The following is a 20,903-nucleotide window of genomic DNA, read 5'->3' as shown; positions in this document are numbered from 1 at the left end:
TGCCCTGAAACAAAGCCCTTATTTTAGACTTCATACCTCCCCTTAAAAAGAAAACCAAACTTGACCCAACGTAGAATGAACTGGGTCAGGGGGCGACACAGACAAGGGCAGAGTGCTCTACAATCTTAAATAGCATTATAAGCCAGAAGGGATAGCGTGAAAAGATTATTTTGGGGTTATTGGTATATTGTACCTAGCGAGAATTCGGAGTAATTGTACAGTGGCGCATCTCTATTAAACGTTTTTGTGTCTGCGCCCGATACGTCCTGGCTCCCCGATCTGTTCTGCACATGCGCGAAAGTGGTCCTGTCAGCCAATGAAGGTTATCGCAAATGTGCCTGTTCAGAATTACTCGTGATGTGAAAAGACTGATCATAAAACAATCCTACTCAAGATAACAAATGTTTTTTAATAATTAGAAATGTGATATGTGATGATGTCCGTGAATCATCAGATAATCCGTACTGAATTTGTAATTAAAAACGAGACAACGTAATTCTGTTTTGTTTTAATTATATGTTCATTCAATACAATTAATTCAATATATGAAAAATACATGTTCCAGATAGTATGTCATTATGAAAGTTCTTGTAAATATACATTACATTATTTTGACATCACAGTGTAATCCTCTGTAGAGTTCTCTATTTTAACTTAGACTACTTTAATATTGTGTTGTTAATAAAGTTTAAAAAACCCTCACTGGCTGTTAAGTAAAATGCATGGTACATGTCGGGCAGAATAAGTACACGCATGTGCAGAACGGATCGGGCCGCCGTTGTCAGCACGGATCGGGCACTGACACGTGTCATTTTTTTTTTTATAACTTCAATAAATTCCCCATTACATAATAGTGAACTGTTAAATTTCCAATTATTAAAAACCATTTTGTTATCTTGATTTGAAAGATTTAGTTTTAGTATTTTGAACAGGCACATTTACGGTAACCTTCATTGACTGACGGGACGTATTTGCGCATGTGTACAATGGCTCGGGCAGCCAGTACGGATCGGGCACTGACATAATAGTATGCGCCAGGCGAGCAATTCTCATTGGACTGAATAGGCGCCATCTTGAGGTCCGGTATCCAGTTCTAATAATACATCCATCCATGCTTACAGCAGAGACGGTTTAGACAGAGATCAACAGTGCCTGACCAATCAGGAACAACTCTCGTTGATGCAAGATGTCGTATCGCGACAGTTATTGGGAGCTGGATTCAAACTGGGGCGGTTAATAGACAACTGGTCGATGACAAGGTAACTATGTGTTCATTTGTTATTATCGTTGTTATAATGTGTCAATGTTATAGCCATTGTCAATACCAATTCAATAAATGTTGTCTAGAGTTACTTAGTCGCTTGGTTCAAGGAAATTTATCGAGTTAATGGTGTTTTGTCAGATTAAAAACAAATTGGTAAAGGAGTTCAAGCGCCATTATTGTCGAAATGGTTAATTAGGAGAATACAGACGTTAAGGTTAGCTAGCCACGTATCTCATCAAACGTAAACCATCTGTTGTGTTTAGCTGATTTCGCATTTGCTATCTATCAAGCAGTTGGTAACCATTTATTTGTGGTTTTGTCAGCTGTTTGAATTTCAGAGCTGAAAACTCTCGTGGCTGGAAACTTTATGTTCAACAATAGTTGCAGGTCCTCTATTTAACGCAGGGTTACTTGGACATAACGTTAGTTTCTTTAACCAGTTACACATTCTTTGTGTAATTGGATAAACACCTCAGCATTACTGTGGTGCAGACCTGCACATAATTTGCCACCAAGCTAAAATGACACTGGTCTGAGAGATTATGTGTACAAAAATAAATACGTTATAAATAAATAAGTAACCTAGATAAAAAGGGAACAAGGACACACACACAGGAACACACCTACCATCACCCAAGTTAAATTAAATGAAATAAAATTTATTTATGTAACATTAGCACGTTTAAAAACAACTGGAGTTGACCAAAGTGCTGTACAAATTAAAGTGAACTGCACCACACAGAGTCCTGCCACCTTCAGAAGCTTTCTGAGGACTCTGCTGTGGTGGGATGTATCAGCGGTGGTGATGAGACCGAGTACAGGGCTGTGGTGGGGAGCTTTGTCTCATGGTGCGAGCAGAACCATCTGCAGCTCAATGCGACAAAGTCTAAGGAGCTGGTTGTGGATCTACGAAGGGCCAAGGCACCAGTGACCCCGGTTTCCATCCAGGGGGTCAGTGTAGACATTGTGGAGGACTACAAGTACCTGGGAGTACACATGGACAATAATAATAATAATAATAATAAAACTTTATTTATAGAGCACTTATCAAAACAAAGTGCTCCACAGCAAGAGAAATAAAAAATCACAGTGAATGACGAAATATTAAGAAATAAAATACATAAAATACACAAAAGCAATAAAATAAACATTTTATTAGAGAGGGATCTTACATTGAGAAGAGCCATCTTAAAAAGTCTGTGCTACTTCAGATTTGAGGTTGAGACTGGAGGTCGGGTTCTGGCCCGGATCTTTATTAAGTTATTATTATTATTATTATTATTGCTGTGTCGGCATATTGTTTGTCTGTTTCGCATTAAGGACCTATCCGAAATTACCACAGGAATTTTAAAAGTAGCACTAGAGGGATCCAGGCTCTAGATAGCAGCACTATGATCAGTCCAAAAGGGGGAGGTAGTGACAGCAGAGGGTGCGTGGCTGTTATTGGTGGGCAGAGAAGAGAAAGAAGAAGAGCGAGGGGAAACAGGTGATGTAAATAGTCAACTACTTGAGGAGGACAGTACAGCGTGCTGCAGGTTAGCCGCCGGCATGCGACTACCTGACTTGTTTGGGTGAAGACCGTCACGTGCAAACAAGGAAGAACGATCCCAGAATAAGTTAAAATTGTGAATAAAACCAATGTCATGGGTACTGCAGACAGACTGCAGCCATGCATGAAGACTGAGGATCCTGCTAAAACGGCCAATTCCACGACCCAGTGTAGGAATTGGACCTGAATGAAAGCATGCTTTCCGGTGCTGTTGAGCAGGTCAAAGAGGCAGATGAAGTCTGCTTTCGTCAGCTCCGATTGCTGACGGGCGGTGTCATTGGTGCCGACATGCACTATGATTTTCGTGATAGAAAAGGAGGCAGAGTCGGTGATCGTGAAGATTGCTGAGTTCCATCAGCCGTCCCTGGGATAGTTGTGGCCAGGGACTGCTACGGCGAGGGGGCGGCATCCTCCTTAGCAGAGGAGTTCTCTGCCGTCTCAGGACGAATGAGAGCCCCAGAGCTTCTCCTGATCACGGCCTCTTTCAGTAACTTGCGGCGAGAGGAGGAGGAAGACTTGACCGCTGGAAGAAGGGGGCGTCCCTCCAATGGAGGAAAGTCCTGCGTTATCCAGTATGTCAAACCTGTTGGCCAGCGGGAGGTCCCAATGTGAAGGTGGAGGAGGCGGGTGCTTTGCACCATGTCTGTCCTTACAGGCTACAGTCCAGTGCTCTGGTTGGCGTGGAGTCGAATTCACCGGAGCCTTCTCACCACCCCCGCCGACGACAATAAACTGAATTGGGCTAAGAACATTCAAGCTGTTTACAGGAAGGGCCAGAGCCGCCTCTATTTTCTGAGGAGGCTGAGGTCCTTCAACATCTGACGGACAGTGCTGAAGATGTTTTCAGTCTGTGGTGGCCAGTGCTATCCTGTATGCTGTTGCATGCTGGGGCTCAGACAGACTCAACAAACTGATCCGTAAGGCCGGTGACATTGTGGGGGTGGAGCTGGACTCTCTGGCGGTGGTGTCAGAGAGGAGGATGCTGGCCAAACTACACGCCATCTTGGACAGTGTCTCCCACCCGCTCCATGACGTGCTGGTCAAACAAAGGAGCGCCTTCAGCGGAAGACTCATCCCCCCACAATGCACCACAGAGTGGCACAGGAAGTCATTCCTGCCTGTGGCCATCAGACTCTTTAACTCCTCCCTCTAAGTGTCAGTCTGTATGACCCGAAGCCATTAAACTGGACATTGGATCATTAACATCACTGCAATACTTACACTTATTTTAGCTTTTATACTTATATCCACTTTGTACTTAATTTATCTTACCTGTATTATAGTGTATTATATTTTGATTTGCTTAGTACTTCTATTTTCAAGTGTGCATCGACGTGATAGTGAGTAACTGTAATGAAAGAGTTTCCCCTTGGGGATCAATAAAGTATTTCTGATTTTGATTCTGAACAATAGCGAGTAAAATGACATCAATAGCAAAAAAGGCACAATAATAACTAAAGAATACAAGGCATTATCAAAATACTTGCACAAATATAAAACTGAATAAAAATTTAATCAATTTATAAAAAATACAGGATTATATAATACTAAAACCACTAAGAGCAGCCATTGAAATTCTGTACGACTTGAGATTTGTCTTTAAAAGTGTCAATGGAAGGGGAAAATTTAAGTTAAAGTGGAAAGCTTTTCCAAAGATTTGGAGCTGCCACCGCAAAGGCACAATCTCCCTTACCCACAAGCCTAGTTTGTGGAACAGTTAAAAACAATTGTTCTGAGGATCTAAGAGGCCTAGCGTTGGAGTAGGGGCAGATATGTTCTGAAATGTAGGTTGCAGGGGTGCCAGCCCATGAATGGCTTTAAAAACAAAATAACCTTAAAATCAGTCCTGTATTTGACAGGTAGCCAGTGCAGGGATGCTAGTACAGGTGTAATGCTCGTCTCGTTTTCTGGTACCAGTTAGAAGTCTTGCTGCAGCGTTCTGCACCATCTGCAAGCGGGACCAAGGGGACTGGCCAACACCCAGCAGGGTTCAGTTAGGCAAGTGAGTCAGGTGGACCGAAGTCCATTTTTATTTGCCCTAAATACAAAGTGTTTTATTTATTAGCAGTTATCAAATAACAACAAAAATGTTAGCCGCCATTTTTCCCGTGAGTAGGGATGGGTAACGTTAGGATTTTATTGATGCTACTATTCTTATTGATGCTCTTATCGGTTCGGTTCTTTATCAATACTCTTATTGGTTCTTTTACATTGCTAAATAAAATAATACTACTACTAAAAAAAATATTTTCTTTAAAAAAATAATAAATTCATAACAGGGCTAGAATTTAATATTTTAAATATAACTAAATGTTGTTTCTAGAGCAGCCACAGTGTTCACAAGAGCCAGCAGTGAGTTTACAAGAATTTGCCAAATTTTAAGATCCGTGGCAAACTAAGCTAAACAGTCTGCATACAGACAGTTTTGTTTTAGCTTGTTTGTAACAATTCACTAAGCTTCATTAGCTTACTATTAATAGTGCTATTACTATTACGTTTCAACAAGTTCAATACAAAAACAAAGTGATAAAAGTGCTTGCTAACAACAGGAGGAGCCAAGCAATAAAGTGCACAGAGGAATCAGGTCTTCACATTAAATCTCCAGTACCCATCAATACTCGCGAGTGGCCGATCAATATGTGCTACTTCCATCATCAGCTCTGGAAAAATACATATTTAGTTCTTTTTAACCAATTGTGAGTTGCTAAATTTACTTGCCCCGGGCTAGACCCTGGCAATAGACCCTGGAACTTTTCCAGGATGACAGAGGTCGTGGCACCAGGGAGACAGTGTGAGGCCTCCTGATTATGTTATCGCAGAGTATCAGTGTAGTAGGTAGGGCTGTAGTCAACTAAAGAAATGCTTAGTCGACCAAAGTCCTGTCCTGCGCAACGATCAGTCGACTAAAAAAAAAAAAACGCGATGTCTTTTTTGATTGAACATTTATTAAACAATTATAATAGAGCATTTATAAAACAACAACGAAAAACATCAATAATACATAAAACTATAATAATAATACAATTCTTTGAAAATTAGGTTATTTTTTAAACTGCAAAGTGAGGAGTTCTGTCCTAGGTCTATAGTGACCGTCACAATCGTGCACCTGACCACCACACGCTACAAAAATATAACTGCTAAAACTGCCAAATAATGAAAAATCCTAACAAAAGCTCTCGATCATACAGGCTGTATATTCTTCTTTACTTTCAAAGCTATACGCCGATCTAGGCGTTTTAAAACAAACACAAACAAACCCAAAATAGCCTAAAAAACACTAATAATAATAGGCTGTATAGTAGGAAGGCCTATAGATTTATTTTCGTTTTGTTACATTATATAGACTATTTTCAAACGCGTCAAGTGTACAAATAAATTGAGTCAAAATCTATTGAGTCAGCATAATAAAGCCGTTAGGGCTACTTACAGATCTGCAGGCCTAGTCCACCTTTTTTATGTTGTGGGCCAAAAACACTAACATGTCCACATTCTTGGGTAAAAGACAGCTCCTCGACTTGTTAACAATAAATCCTGCTTTGGAAAATATGCGCTCTGCAGGAGTGGAGGTTGCAGGGATGCAGAGCAGGCGTCTGGCTGCCCGAGCAAGTCGTGGATATCTCTCCTCATTATTTTTCCAGCAGTGTCCACTTTACTTCTGTCCTGAAGATAATCTTTCATTTAAATCGCAAGAGGATCTTTGTGTGCTTGGCTCATCAGGATCATCCTCTGCACCATGTCCACAAAGAAGCATCGCTATCTCCTTCTCTTATGCCGTTTTCTTTTTTTTTTGCCAACGGGTCCTCATCATCCCCTGTCTGCTCTGCGCTGTCCCCGAGAGGCTTAGCCTTTGTGCTAGTTTTACGACTTCAGAATAGGCCTCATCCCGTTTCTCATCATTAAGAAAAGGTAGCTGTTTGAAGCGCGGGTCCAGTACTGCAGTTAAAATGTACAGGCTGCTTGTCATCACAACTCGGTCTTTGAGTTTCCATCGATCTATTTCCTGCACAAGCTTAAGTTTCAACTTCTTCTTTGTTGGACTATCGTTATCTGTGATGGCAAGATGACATTTTTTTAGATTCTCAAGCATTGGGAAGGCCGCTGACAGGGATGTGTTAGCCTCCTCCGACAACAGCTCGGTCAGTGTAATAAAGGGCTTAAGAACGTCTGTGATGTCTTCAGCCATATTCCACTGCTCTGTTGTCATGTCCAAAGCTGTCTGACACATTTATATCTAAACACCGCTTTTAGGTGATTGGTCATATTGGTCGTTGAGCTATGGTAAGTTAGCTTTAGGCCGCATAGCTTGCACTCCACAGTCTTGTCGTCTTTTTTGTAAAATGCAGCCAAACAAAAGATTTAGATTTCTTGGACATTTTTTCGACTAAAGCCCAAAACAAGTAGCGTTCTAACTGAATGAATACAGCAAAACTACCTATATTCCTTACTGAGCGCGAAGCAGCAGTGCAGCCAGCCACAGGTGCGGTTCCCGAGTGTTCATGTGGTGCGCAAAACTGTGGCGCCGTTATAAAATAGCCTAAATTAAAGCATTTAAAGTTTGGTATAAAACATAGGCTAATTATATTTAGAATACAGTAATATATAACTGCTAATAAAGGAATAAATATCAAGGAGTAAATCAATGAAAATTTCTTTATTGGTAAAAAAAAAAAAAAAAAATTTTGCAACTGGTCGACCAATGAGAATGTCAGTCGACCAAAATGGCATCGACCGATTAGTCGACTAAACGACTAAAGTTGACAGCCCTAATAGTAGGGGAGAAGAGCGGACGGAGGGATGGAGACTGAGTGCTGACACGACAAAACAGCGCACATTAAGTGACCACAGAATGCTGCGACCTCACCAACTGTGGAAGCGCGGACTGGACAGGGGAGTGTTGTGGTGAGGAGATGGGGTCTGTCTTGGGAGAATGGTCCTCTGCTGGGTCTGGGTGAGGGAGACCTCCAGACTGCCTGATCACAGCCTCCCTCAGCATCCTGCGATGGGAGGAAGGGGAGCTACCCCATCGATTGTTTGGCTGTCCTGAGATGGACGGACCAGTCGCCCGATCAGTGCCAGCGACAGGTGGAGAAGAGACAGCAGCACCGGCTGTAGCCAGAGAAGAGTCCAGGTCAGATGGTAGCGGCACCACGGGGGCAGCTGCTGGGTGGACCGGAGCCTAATCAGACAGAATCATGTAGCGGTTTGAGAGAGCTAAGTGATGTTGAGGTCCAGCCCCTACCGAGTCTGTCTTACCGCCACAAACCACCTCAGTCCTGGACGGCTGAGACCAGCGGAAGGTCTGATTGGGTGTGGAACTCAGAACAGGGACCTTGGATCTGGCTCCTGTTTGAACCCATGCAGCGCCTGGCTGGGCTGGGATAGCCATTGGTGGTGAGGTTGCATCCACGTCCATGGTTTCTGCAGCAGTGGCACCGGTACCAGCATTAATCGATGCTAGCTACGGAAGGGTGGCGGCAGAGTCTGAGATCAAGGCTTTTGACATTTGAGAGGAGAGTGATCGGGACACCAGGAGTAGATGACTGCATACGAGATATGCTTCACCTGGGCAGAAGCAACCGATACGAAACCTTCAATCATCTCGTTCTTTTCACAGATTTTTGGTGTTCACAGTCCTTACACACAGCCGTGATTGTTTTACTGGTTTTTGCAGTTTTAGAAGTGTTATCCTTATGGCTTATGTAAATGATCCAGACCTTTTTACCCGGTTAAAACGTGGGTGAAACGACAAGGAACTAAAAAGTGTATCATAAAATTAAGGCTTAAAACTGGAACTGGATAAAATGTCAATTTATGATGGAGCTTATGTCAGACAAAGGATGTCTTTAACTTGTGGGAAGCTGTCTTTGCACCTTCACTACAAAAACACTGCCATCTGATCAGTGAAAAATAAGACACAAGAGACACGATAGAAAGACTAAAGAATAAAAATTAATAGAAACATAAACAAATAGAAATATTATAGTGAGTTTCCCCATATGGTTCGGGGTTCCCTTAGTGTCCTTGAATTCCTTGAAAGTTTGTGAATTTGACGGGGGGGATCAAAACCTTTTTGAAAATAGACATAAATAGACATGGGTCATTGAAAGTGCTTGAATTGATATTTTGTGCAAGAAGTTCTTTTGATTAGGGCTGGGCAATATAGCTGAAAAATCTATCACGATAAAATGTTTCATTTCAGTCTAATCTAATTACTGGTAAATTTTTATGGCCTATTTTTAAAGGTGCAATGTGTAAGAATTTAAGAGTTGTTAAAACATTCAAAAAAAGAAATACAATACAACCATACACCTTCTGAATTCAATGTTCTCTCTTTTACCAAACTCAGACCAGCTTAATTGCCTTGTTAACTCATTGTAAAACACACTTCACTCACACTTGTTCATACAGAAACAAAATAAAACTCACCAAAACCGTCTTGATTGACAGTCTTTCCACTGTTCCAACAATCACCAACTCTGCTGGGGTGGAAATAAATCCGTAATTCACAGAGTTAGATGTGAAAAATAATCTGGCTCCTCTCCCACTTGATGCCTCTCCTGTCCCCGCCTGAACTTGCCGTGAGTTTGTCGTTCTCGGAGTCAGAGTCCTGGTCGGAGCCGCTGTAAATCACCTCGGTACTGTGTTCCCTGTCGTCAAACTGGCCTCCGTCTGTCCCGGTCTGGCCGTGTTCACTGGGAGGCTGCCTGCTCGCCGGCTCCAGTTCAGCATTCCCCGCTGTGTCCCCCACGCCCTGCTCCTGAAAACCTCCTCCTCCGCCGTCTAAAGCTCCTGTGCTAGAACCACTAAGTTATCTGCACAGCTAACTGAGCTAATTTCAACAACAGTTTCCTCACCGGCTCCACAGTCTGCACTCACTCCACGCTGTTCTGTTGTTCACGCTCCATAATCAAGGGATATGAAAGGCTGTTCATGAGCTGGGGCGTATTCGTTATGTGCTTTCATGGCGGTTTGCATTTACCACATTTAAGTGAAACTAACATTCTATCGAACAATTTCATTTTTTATTTTTATTTTTATTTTGTATTGCTATTGATGAAGTGTCTATCACTGGTACATATCGCCCAGGCCTACATTTGAGATATATATATAATATATATATTATATGAGAGGCCAGTTCTAGAAGCAAAGTCTGGTAAAGTCTATCCTCAAATATTACAAATCCATTGAAATTCAGCATTCTCTTTATTTGGTGAGTCATGTGCTGGGTTGCTGGGTTCCCGTGAGCACGGCACTGAAAGCATAAAGCAGGTTTTTACAAACATCTTGTTTTCCTCCTCTTTCCAGATGGCAGCAGAAGAGGAGATACAGCGGCTGAGGAGCCAGCTGAGGGAGCGGGACGAGCAGGTCCGTCAGGCTGCCCAAGCTGGTTTGGATCTCCTCAACCAGCAGATGGATCTGCAGAACAGACTGGACGAACAAAGAGTGGAGATGACCAATGCACTCGAGGTATGACTGCACTTTAGAGGGTCATCTTACCCAAATCACAGAAAAACACATTTTGTCTCTTTTTGTCATTTTGTCTCTTACCATAGCCATGCATTGCTTTCAGTTTTATATTTCCAAGTCTTGAGATATCAGTCTCTGAAAATTTCTCCATTACAAAGTATGAAAGTAGGGCTCAACGCTTACATTTATTTTTAGGGGCACTAGTTACATTCGATTGCATATGTGAGTGAAATGTGATCACTGTAGAGCCCTGGAAAGCTGTTCATAGTGAGGTGTGTGGATTATTCTGAGTAATCGGGACGTTGTTTCTAACATCTACACCTGTCTACGTGTGTTGTTTGTGTCAAAGGCCCTCGAGCAAGACAAGTACTCCCTGCAGAAGGAAGTGGAGTTAAAGACTCGGATGCTTGAGTCTCTCCAGTCAGACTATGACTGTGTGAAGAACCAGCAGAGACAGCAGCTTCAGGAACAACAAGAACATCTGGAGAGGAGCTACAGCATAGCACTCAATGAGCTCAACAACAAGGTACAACCAATATGGTCTTGTCTGGTCTGGTCTTAGAAGCCCTATTGACTTTAATGTAACACAGAACTACTTTCAAATGGGTCTGGGTTCTATTTATTCATCCATAAATCATTTTATATTAAATCTCACTGAATAGAATCAACAAACAGCAGACTGACAAGTTAGTGACTAACTGGTGAACATAGTGGAGCATTTAGCAGTTCAAGAGCCATATATGTCCCTCAGGAGCTGGTGGAGACCCAAACAGAAGTAAAAGGAGAGTGAATATCCGACTTAGGCTTGATTTATAGTTGTATGTTAAGGAGTTCTGGTGTAGCTTCGGAGCCTACATGCCTAACTCCTCAAAAATGTAACTGTACATCGGGGCAGCAGTGGTATCTCCATAACCACTGCTGCCCCGATTGGGGGTTGAGAGAGAGGTTTGAGAGAGAGAGAGAGAGAGAGAGAGAGAGGTTTGGAGAAAGAGAGAGAGAGAGAGAGAGGTTTGGAGAGAGAGAGAGAGAGGCAGCCCTACCTGAATCTAAAAATATGTCTCCTGTCTGTGTGTTCAGAGTTGACTGGGTTATGACTCCGAGAAAAGTATGAATTCCTTTGAATGCCTTTCGCCTCATGCAGTGTCTTTGCTGTGCAAATCAATGGACGAGGAACTGGTCCTTGCCATTTGTGAGTTTCCTGAAATATTTAGGCCTTATAAACAGGAGGGCTTTTGCATAGCAGAACATCGGCGCAAGGCTGTATGTATCAGGTAACTTAAAGGTGGGTCAGAGATTCTAATCCAGTACACGTCTTTTTGTCAAATTCAGTGAATATCTCCTCTCTGTCCGCTAGCTGTCCGCTCAGTGTGTGCGCTGAAAAACCCTCCGGTGTTTGTACTCAGCCCTGGCTCTGTGAATGGGAAACAAACAAACACTGTTCCAGCCATGATGTGTGTGTCAGGTGACGTTAAAGGACTTGCCCACGGACATTCAGCTAACTTTCTAGTTTGCCAAGCTGTGCTGCTGTTGTGATGTTAGCTGTAGCAGCAGGAGAGTTGTGAGCGTCGCTGTCTGGAGCTGCTGTGCTGGCTCTGGGAAAGCGTCTCGACCTCTCTGGCTGTTAGCTTCGCAGCAGCAGCTGTAGGGACAGTTGTTTGCCTGTCTATTCACATGAGGAGTGCAGTGCGACCCCGCGGATCCAAGCGAGTACACAGGCGGAGCGTTGCTTACCGTCTGAAAAGACATCTCCACTGCAAACCTTCTGCTCTCTGCCATCCCCGCTGTCGAGGAATGAATGCACGTCAGTTAGTGACAAGGCCAAAAAAAGGTAAAAGTTACTTGGATGTAACTCAAGTATGTGCGTCTCCCACCGTCACTCTACAGACAAAGTAAATGAAAGAATGTAAACACAGTTACCGTCGGGAATATAATCAAAGCATAATATGGCCTCGCATGTATGATACATCCGTGTGGTGTTGCCGGGGTGCTATAAAAGGGTTGAAGTCAGACTCTGAGCTATAAATCAAAATTTATGCCATAGTTATCTACAGCAGGGCTTCCCTTGTCAAGCATAAATCCGGTTTTACATTCATCAGCATGGCACAAACGTGACTCCAAATGAAAGCTAATGTTGCTCTGTGTCTGCTGGATGTATACAAATCCATAAATGTAGCTCTGAATAACACAAACACCACTGGCATTGCTCTAACACCAAGGAAAACAATTTAATACAATTTCGAAAAAAGAAACGAGTCACAAAAAAAATAGAAATACAGTAAAGAAGTGGTTCATTGTAAATGCATGTTGGGTACAGCTTTATAGGTGTCATATTCTTTTAATATCATTGGTCATGCATGGTGGTCAGACATTTTTGATATTAAAGCTTGTTGTCTGGGAGAAATTACATGAGGGAGAAAAATGTTTTTGCATGTCATTTTCACAGAATGACCATTGGGTCCAAACTGTAGTTGTCTTTCTCAACTCCGTAGAAAAGCACACTGCTGCTAATGGGGTTAGGAGAAGAAGTAGTTCATATCTATCTGTATGTTTGCATTAAATTGAATTATTTGAATGAATTGTCAAGTAAACATCTTCCCTCTGAAAGTTTAGTTTTTTTCTAGTTCCAATTATATAGGCAAGATATTTGTAAGCAGTTCAGAGACTGAAACATTTTGGCATTAAAGTGGTGGAATAAAGAATCTAGCAAACGGTTGTGTGTGTGATCAGTACCTCTTGGAACCATATCAAGGCAGTTAATTACAAATATAGTAACAGTTGATCTGTCTTGCTGTGTGTTTTCTCAGATGCTGAGTCAGCAGTCAGCTCTGGAAGAATCCCAGCTGAATGAGAAACAGCTGAGACACAAACTTGAGGTGCAGACTGAGAGTCTGAATAACAAGATGGAGGAGCTGCGAGCTCTGAATGAACACACCCAGAGCTCCATGACATCTGAGATGATGGAGGGGCAGATGACGATTGTGGAGCTGGAGAACATTAAGGTGAGGTGGAGCAGACAACTGCTGAAACCAAGTATATCTGGACTTTATCTTTTTATTTCTCTTTTGTACAGTTACGGTTATTCAGTGAGACTGTAGTTTGAATCATCTACAGGCTGCCGCCTTAAACTTTCTGTAATCTGCTTCTGCTTCTTTGTCAATGCCAATCCTGATCTCAGCGTATTCCACATGGTGTCCTGGCCTTCCTCCAGCAGGTGGAGTTATATTAATAAGTCAGGTGAATGGTTTTTGTATACCAGGTGGGGTTGGAGCAGACACTGCAGGAATCTCAGTACAGAGAGCAGCAGCTGGAGCTGACCAATAGCAGCCTGCAGCGCCACCTGGAGCGAATCACAGAGGAGAAGGAGGAGAGAGAGAAAGAGGCTGTTTCCTGGTTTAATGCATTAGAGGTAAACATACCACCATTTAACTACACTTGTACACTTCATACCTGAAATAAGTAGATTCAGCTGCCATATTTTTAACTTTGGTCGGGCTTGTTTTTGTGTGCACATTGATATGCTTATGGTCATCAAGTTTTATCAATACAGGCCATTGAAAGCTGATTCCAATATTGATTGGACTGAAACTGCCAATGTTCAATACTTTATCACTTTTTATATAATGTGATGTTAAACCTTGGTAGATCTTTAGGTTTTATAGCTACCTGGCCATGGTGTATGTCCAGAGGTTTTTAAATCATGTTTATCACTTCAGTTGCTTCAGAGGAAACAGGGATTAGCACTTTTTCTCTGTTCTCCCATTGCATTTTAATGCATGTCTCAAAATCACATCTACTATAAAAATACATAATGAAAATGAATAATAATTATCTACCGATACCTATATAGATACAATATAGATATATAGAGTCAGAATCTGACAGAAGTTTTTGGAAAAAATAAACTCTAAAATTTTGGGGGATTATTTTTCGGTCCACAGAGAGCAGCCAAGGTATGATGATGATTGTAACAATCAGTTTTCGAGCATCCGCTTCTTGCACCAGAGCAAAGTTTGCATGACGAGATTGAGTCAGTACAGTACAATGAGTACATTTGCATACTCATCAGGTTATCAGAATCAGAAATGCTTTATTGATCCCCGAGGGGAAACTCTTTTGTCACAGCAGCTCGCTGTCACGTCAGTGCACACAAGAAGAGAAGCACTAAGCAATCAGAATATAATCCACTATAATACAGGCCAGATAAATTAAGTACCAAGTGGGTATAAGTATAAAATTAAAATTAGTGTGAAGTACAAAGTGGGTTTACCGGTTGATGATGATGATACGGTATAAGGTAATAGTGCATGAACTGTCAAGTTAATTGTAGCTTATTAAGATGATTAAGGGACGGTGGATAACTGTTACACAGTGTTTACATGCACTGTAGTAACCTGACTACTGTAAATCCACATAAACAGAATATCAGATTTCTGCCCTAACCCCGACCTTATTTAGGAAGCATTACTCACTTATTTGTATTGTTGTAGTGGTGCAGTACACTGCTACTGCTGCTGCTTCAGCTTCCTGTATTATAGAAGCTTTTCCTCACAGTGCAAATGTGTCTGAATTTTACAGACCATCAAATGTTCAGTGGTGGACGCTGACTTATTTAGACTTCTAGACTTCTACTTTGTGTTACTTTCAGTTTTGACTGCAGGAGTTTTAGGCCGATTTTTCCCCGGTTCACCCCTCCCGACAATCAGAGGCCAAATCTGGTGTGGGACCGATCCAGTCTTAAACCTCCCGAACTGCTCGCAGACTCATCGGGGCCCCCCCTGATAATATCAAACGTTTGATATTTAGCATTTAAAATCTGGATGATTATGTCAGTACTTTCCGAGCGGGACCACAATAGCCAATGAGAGAGAGTCTACAAGGAGACGGAAGCAATGGTAAACATTGTAGCCCTTGAGGCTAACGTTAGCTAGCATACTACTGTTGACAGATTAAAATCTCACCTCCAGTTCTCACTGTAGAATAGACAACCCGTTTTGACCGTGTCTCCCCAACCATTTTCTCAAAGCCTCACTACAGCCAGTTGTTGCACCACGTCAGTCTCCATTTTGTTTACGTCTGCTTCCCCATGAGATCACGTGAGGTGGTGAATTGCTCCCTCTGGCCCGATAATAATATCCTGTAGTGTGTGATGCGCTGTTGTTGTCAAATCTTGTAGTGTGAGAATGTTTGGGATTAGAGAGAAGAAAATCTGTGGAGTTTCTCCTTATGTGTGTGATGCAACCCGATTTCACAGTCGGTTAGGATTTTAAAACTCGCGTAGTGTGAGCCCAGCATTAGTCAGACTTTGGTAGAATTATTTAGAATACAATGATGCATTGCTTTCATCTGGCTGCTCTGCTGCTGCTGTTACACTCCCTGTGTGAAGTCTCTGTCCTGCACATGCATACTTGTAAAAAGCAGATGAGAAATCCGGTTACCCAATTACTGAAACGGGGTTTCTTGTTCACATGACAGTTAACAGATTTGCTTACTGGAGAAAGCCGACTGTAACCCGATTACTTGCTCCATCTCTGTGTTTGTATGTGTCTGTATATGCTCATGCTGTGTGTCTTCACAGAAATCTCGTGTGGCGAACCGGGACCTCCAGATCCATTTGGACCAGATTCTACAGCAGGCCCAGGATCCCAACAGCAAAGGGAACTCCCTGTTTGCTGAGGTAAAACCCAAACTGAGCTGCAAACACTACAGGAGACGAAGCGCAGGAAAGGCTCTGTCTTTGCTGAAGTAGAAAACTAAACTTATGTTAAACTGTTCTACCCAGTCTCAAAATCAACAAATTGACAATAATTCTCTGTAACTCCAACATTGTACAGTTGAGAACGTCATTATGCACCTAAATATTTGGCATACAAGGTCAAATTTAGCTAAAGTCAATTAAATGCAAAAATCAGTGTGCGTATGTTTACTTTTTGTATTGCAGTTGGAGGATAAGCGTGCAGAGATGGAGAGACAGCTCATCAGTATGAAGGTCCAGTATCAGTCACTGCAGAAACAGCACGCCTTCAGCAAACAGCAGCTGCAGCGCATGAAGGTACTGTGTGTCGTGGAGGGCAGCTGGACTAATACATCGGCTGTAAACATGCACTGATGTTTGTAACTTGAATCGCTGCATGGATGTGCATGTGTTGTGCAGGTCCAGATAGCCACTCTGATGCAGCTCCAGGGTTCCAGGGCTGATCCTGCTCAGCTGGAGAGGCTTCAGTCCATGCTCTCAGAGAAAAATGGAGAGATCCAAAATCTAATGACTAAACTGCAGAGACTGGAGAAGGTGGAGGTGAGTGTTTAAAAGTCTTCTCTATCAACAGGAAAAACACCACTGTTGGTAGACCCAAAAAAATGGATCAGTCGCTGTACAAAACAATTACTGGAGAGTATATTATATATATTATGATGATACAAATCAAATTCTGTTGGATAGAATCTATTGTCCAAAACCTGGAGAAGGTTTAACATGCGAGGATAAGAATTATCATCACACTGTGGCACACTGGATTAACACCATAACTGTAGATGTGTTCAAGAGAACAGGACATAAAATGTATGAAACTTTGTTCAATGATACATTTGAATTCACTTTTGAGAATTTGTCTTCCTTTGCCTAAAACATGGAGTGACATTAAGTGCCTGTGAAAACAGAACTGTCGACATAAAAATGTCTGTGTGCGTACACGTAGATGATGTTGAAGTCTCGGCCAGCTAATCCTGCTCCAGCAGAAAGCGGTGACGGCCAAGATGAAACTTACTACACTGACCTGCTCCAAATGAAGCTCAACAACACTGTGTGAGTGGAACCGCCTTCTCATGCCTCATAAGTCATTTGGCCAGTGCTGTACCTCACCCGATCAAACAGTTGGGTTTGTTACTTCTATGGTTCGGTATGGTATGTTGCAGAAACCACATTTAAAGCTACCTAAAACATTTGAACCTTGAAGACCCCTGTAGTAGGTAAAATTAGTATTTTTCATAAATTGATACAAAGAGGAGGACGGGGCACAGACGACAAACAAAAGACAACTACTGCAAAACTATATGGTGACACTGGAGCCAGTTGTTTTTCCTCCATACATACTCATCAGGAGACAAATTCAGGTCACGCATTCCATCAGTCAGATGGTTCAATACCTTCCTATTAAGTGATGCTTCATTGATTAATGGTGTAGCTTTGCAACTGTGGTGTTGGAGTTATGAGTAAAAAAAAAAATATATATATAGCACATTTAGTTCACAGATTAAATCCTGTCATTTTGTAAAGAAGTAAAATGACTGATGGGTTACAGACCACTTGCCGTTCAGAGGAGGGTATGGATGGATTTTTCTTTATCTATATGCTTGCGGTCCTTGGTTAGCTGTAGCTGTGTGTGTGTGTGTGTGTGTGTGTGTGTGTCTTCAGTAAGGATGCAGAGCGTCTAGGAGATGAGCTTTCCCTGCAGAGGATGAAATCTTTGTCAGAGAGCCAGAGAGCTTTGGAGTTGGAGAGGAAACTCTTCTCATCTGAACGGCTGCTCAAACAGGTACCAGGCAGCTCTGACAGCCGGTGTTTCCTCCGTAAATACTGTATCTCTTCATCATGTAGCAATGCAGCTGGAAGCAGCTCTCACACCGCTATCCTCCAAAATAGGATTTTGAATATAGAACAAATAGAATCTCAGTAAACAGCAAAGAGAGCACAGATTTACAAATGTTTGAGGTGAGCACACCTTTGAGCAGCCTAGCTTGGGAAGTGAACATGTTTCCATATAAGCTAGATACACACTGATCCATGATGTCATTTGATGGAACTTTTGTGGTTGGGCACTGTCAGAAGTAATAATACACATCCATATTTTAGTCTTGCTTTAGCCCTAAGATACTGTTAGTGACTATGCTATCTGTTAACAATAATATACTGCTGGCCATATACAAACATAAGATTGAGTTACTGTTTGATTGTATGTTTCTGTTCCCTGCTACAGGCTCAGAGTGACAAGATCAAACTGCAGCTACGAGTAGAGGAGCTACAACACAAATATGAGCCAAAAGGTAACTCGAATAATGCCGAACCCACAGTTGGACACCAGTCATGTGTCTCTGGTGTTATGGAAGGAAATCTGAGGACTTGTTGATTGTAACGACATGGATGCAGGTACATTTTAATTGTCGCTGTATGAGTGTAACATTGCTGCCTCTTGCCATCTTTGTCTCTAGAGGCAAAAAAGAATCTGATCCAGAAGAGAAAGAAGGAGAAGCTTCCTGTTGACGTCATACCCTCCTCTGAGGAAACCACGCTTGACAAGTGCGAGCAGGTTGTCGCCGTGGAGATGGATGTCACAAATACTGCAGACCCTGAAGGGGACACTTCTCCTACAGCTGAGGCAGTGAGCTCCACACAAGGTGTGTGCTTTGGAGGTCAGTAACTTTTGCCGCTGACGCAGGATGAAAGCGTTACATTACGTAAGCAGTACACACAACAAGGGCAAGGCAAAGTATTAAGTACTTGCTGGTGGCACTGTTAATCGTTGCCATTTTGTGTCATAGGTTCAGAGCCTGAGCCACGGCCTGTGAAGTGTGTGAAGATCAGTGAAGATGATCCTGTTGTGATTGCCAGGTCAGTATGTCTGTGTGGAGTCCAGGTCATTTTATGGCTTTTGAGATGTACAAAACACATAAATAAGTTAGCTGTCTACATCCCAGTTCAAGGTCAAGCTTTATTCTTGTGCTGCTGATTCGAATCGTGTTCAGTCAAGAAGCCATCTGAAGGTTCTGTGATTTTTCGGGTCATTGTTCATTCCTGCTCAGCTCAGCTGGAGACACCAGTTAGGGCCGTCTCACTTCTCTCTGCACTTTGTAAGAATTCTGTCTGAATAATGCATTCAACCCGCACATGGTGTTTTAGTAGGGTTGTATTCTACTGTGTCCAGTGTGTCATACTTGTTTAGCACTGTTTAATTTATCAACAGAAACTTGACATAGTTAATATTCATTAACGATAGGCAAATAAAAATATATGAAAAATGAAATTAAGATACAATTATAATTTCTGGTAAATGGACTGTACTTGGATAGTGCCTTTCTAGTCTTCTGACCACTCAAAGCGCTTCACGCTACACACCACATTCGCACACTGATGGCAGGTGCCAGCCGCTCATCAGAACAAAGAAACTAACTCAGCCACTCACACTCGCACGTGGGCCGGGGGAAGCCGGGCTCGAACCACCGACCTTCCGATTGGTGGACCCGCTCTGCCACCGAGTCACAGCCGCCCTATCGCAACAAATAAAAACTAAACAATAATGTGACGTCAGACAAGCAGATCCGTACAGAACACGGCAACGTGAATGATTCTTCCCTCATGGATATCACTGTGTTATAGGCTAACTACAGCCACAACTAAAACTCAAACTCAACTAGTTAAGATTTCATAAATAGTTCAGCTTGACATGAAATCAGAAAATTAATGATTAAAATTTGAATAAATCCAGCAAAATGTATATTGACTAAAGCTACACTAAACTGTAGTGTAAACTAAGTTGTTGTTGACTAAAACAGAAATTCCAGTGCTAAATTGCAAAGAATTGCACACCGTGTCCGAGACAAAACTGTACCTCGTGTTCTGTTTTGTCTTCTTAGCGCGCATCCAGCCAGCAGTGGACTCCAAGCTCTAGCAGTGATGATCATATTTAGCTTATCGTGCTTCAACAAAAGAAAAGGCTTCTGTTGCTACGGTGACCGTAGTCTGCTCTGATCACTAGGATAATTCACAAAATCTGATGTGGACTAGGTAGGGGGTGTGAATCCTTGAGGTCCGACAAACATGTTGAATGTATTTCCTTCCTCGGAAAACATTTGCAAAGCTGATTTTTGGGTGTTTTAATTTTTATATTGTTCACATCCACGTTTACTAGCTACCACTCTTCTTCTTCGCTGCTTTCGGTGGTGCATTGCAGTATATCTTGGCGTGTTAGCGTACCTGTAGATCAGTGGAACGGTGGCAGACTGTTGGCAGGACCCATGTGCACTTGCATGTGCGTCCTCGAACGTGATCCAAACGATGGGGACCCACTCACAGAAACACGGCTCCATAGTGCTGCTAGAGGTCAAAAACTCAACAGGGAACCTTTAAATGAACGAGAATTTCATTGGACATTGCTGACAGTGAAATTTCCGAAGAATCAACCCAGCTCTGAGAGGGTTTTTTCCGTTCAAGAAGATGTAAATTCTTACTTGGTTTGGAACTAAAATGTGACAGGTGTTAAAATGAGCCAGGATTGTATATTTGCATTTATATTTTAGCTCTCCTGTGACGGACTGTAGAGAGGAGACGGAGGAGAACCAGCAGCAGAACAAGAGAGAGGAGAGAAGAAAGAAACAAAGAACAGTAGAAATGATCCATGTCAGCTCCAACAGCAGTATGGAGAACCAATGTGCTCAGCAATAGGACTCATCTGAATATGTATGTATGCTGCTATAATGTCTGATATTCTTTGAAAATAGTCTTATGCCTTTCATTCAAATGTTTTTGATCGTCCCTTTTTTCCTGCTGACTTCACTGTATTTGCTTTATACTGTCAATTTATTTAAATCTTACAGTATTATTAAAAACATATTGCAACATACAGTATTTGTGTT

General features: G+C 42.2%; 1 protein-coding gene across 2 annotated transcripts; it reads left to right on the top strand.

Annotated features, from left to right (window-relative positions):
* The first annotated feature begins 993 nt into the window (after window positions 1-993).
* Window positions 994-20,890, top strand: spdl1 (spindle apparatus coiled-coil protein 1). Of its 2 annotated transcripts, none has more exons than XM_044206170.1 (14): window positions 994-1,259; window positions 10,119-10,280; window positions 10,630-10,806; window positions 13,085-13,279; window positions 13,537-13,686; window positions 15,856-15,954; window positions 16,219-16,329; window positions 16,432-16,572; window positions 16,973-17,079; window positions 17,689-17,809; window positions 18,251-18,317; window positions 18,483-18,668; window positions 18,813-18,882; window positions 20,568-20,890. In XM_044206170.1, exons 2-14 carry the CDS (start codon window positions 10,119-10,121, stop codon window positions 20,710-20,712), a joined length of 1,731 nt encoding a protein of 576 aa, XP_044062105.1. In that variant the 5' UTR covers window positions 994-1,259; the 3' UTR covers window positions 20,713-20,890. The 2 variants fall into 2 exon arrangements, with proteins under 2 accessions (XP_044062105.1, XP_044062103.1); XM_044206168.1 differs by having other exon boundaries at window positions 995-1,259; window positions 18,483-18,683.
* The last annotated feature ends 13 nt before the right edge of the window (window positions 20,891-20,903 follow it).

The sequence above is a fragment of the Siniperca chuatsi genome, linkage group LG8 (assembly GCF_020085105.1).
Source record: "Siniperca chuatsi isolate FFG_IHB_CAS linkage group LG8, ASM2008510v1, whole genome shotgun sequence".
Taxonomy (NCBI): domain Eukaryota; kingdom Metazoa; phylum Chordata; class Actinopteri; order Centrarchiformes; family Sinipercidae; genus Siniperca; species Siniperca chuatsi.
The sequence above is the reverse complement of the archived record's forward strand: the minus strand, read 5'-3'. Positions and strand labels throughout refer to the sequence as shown.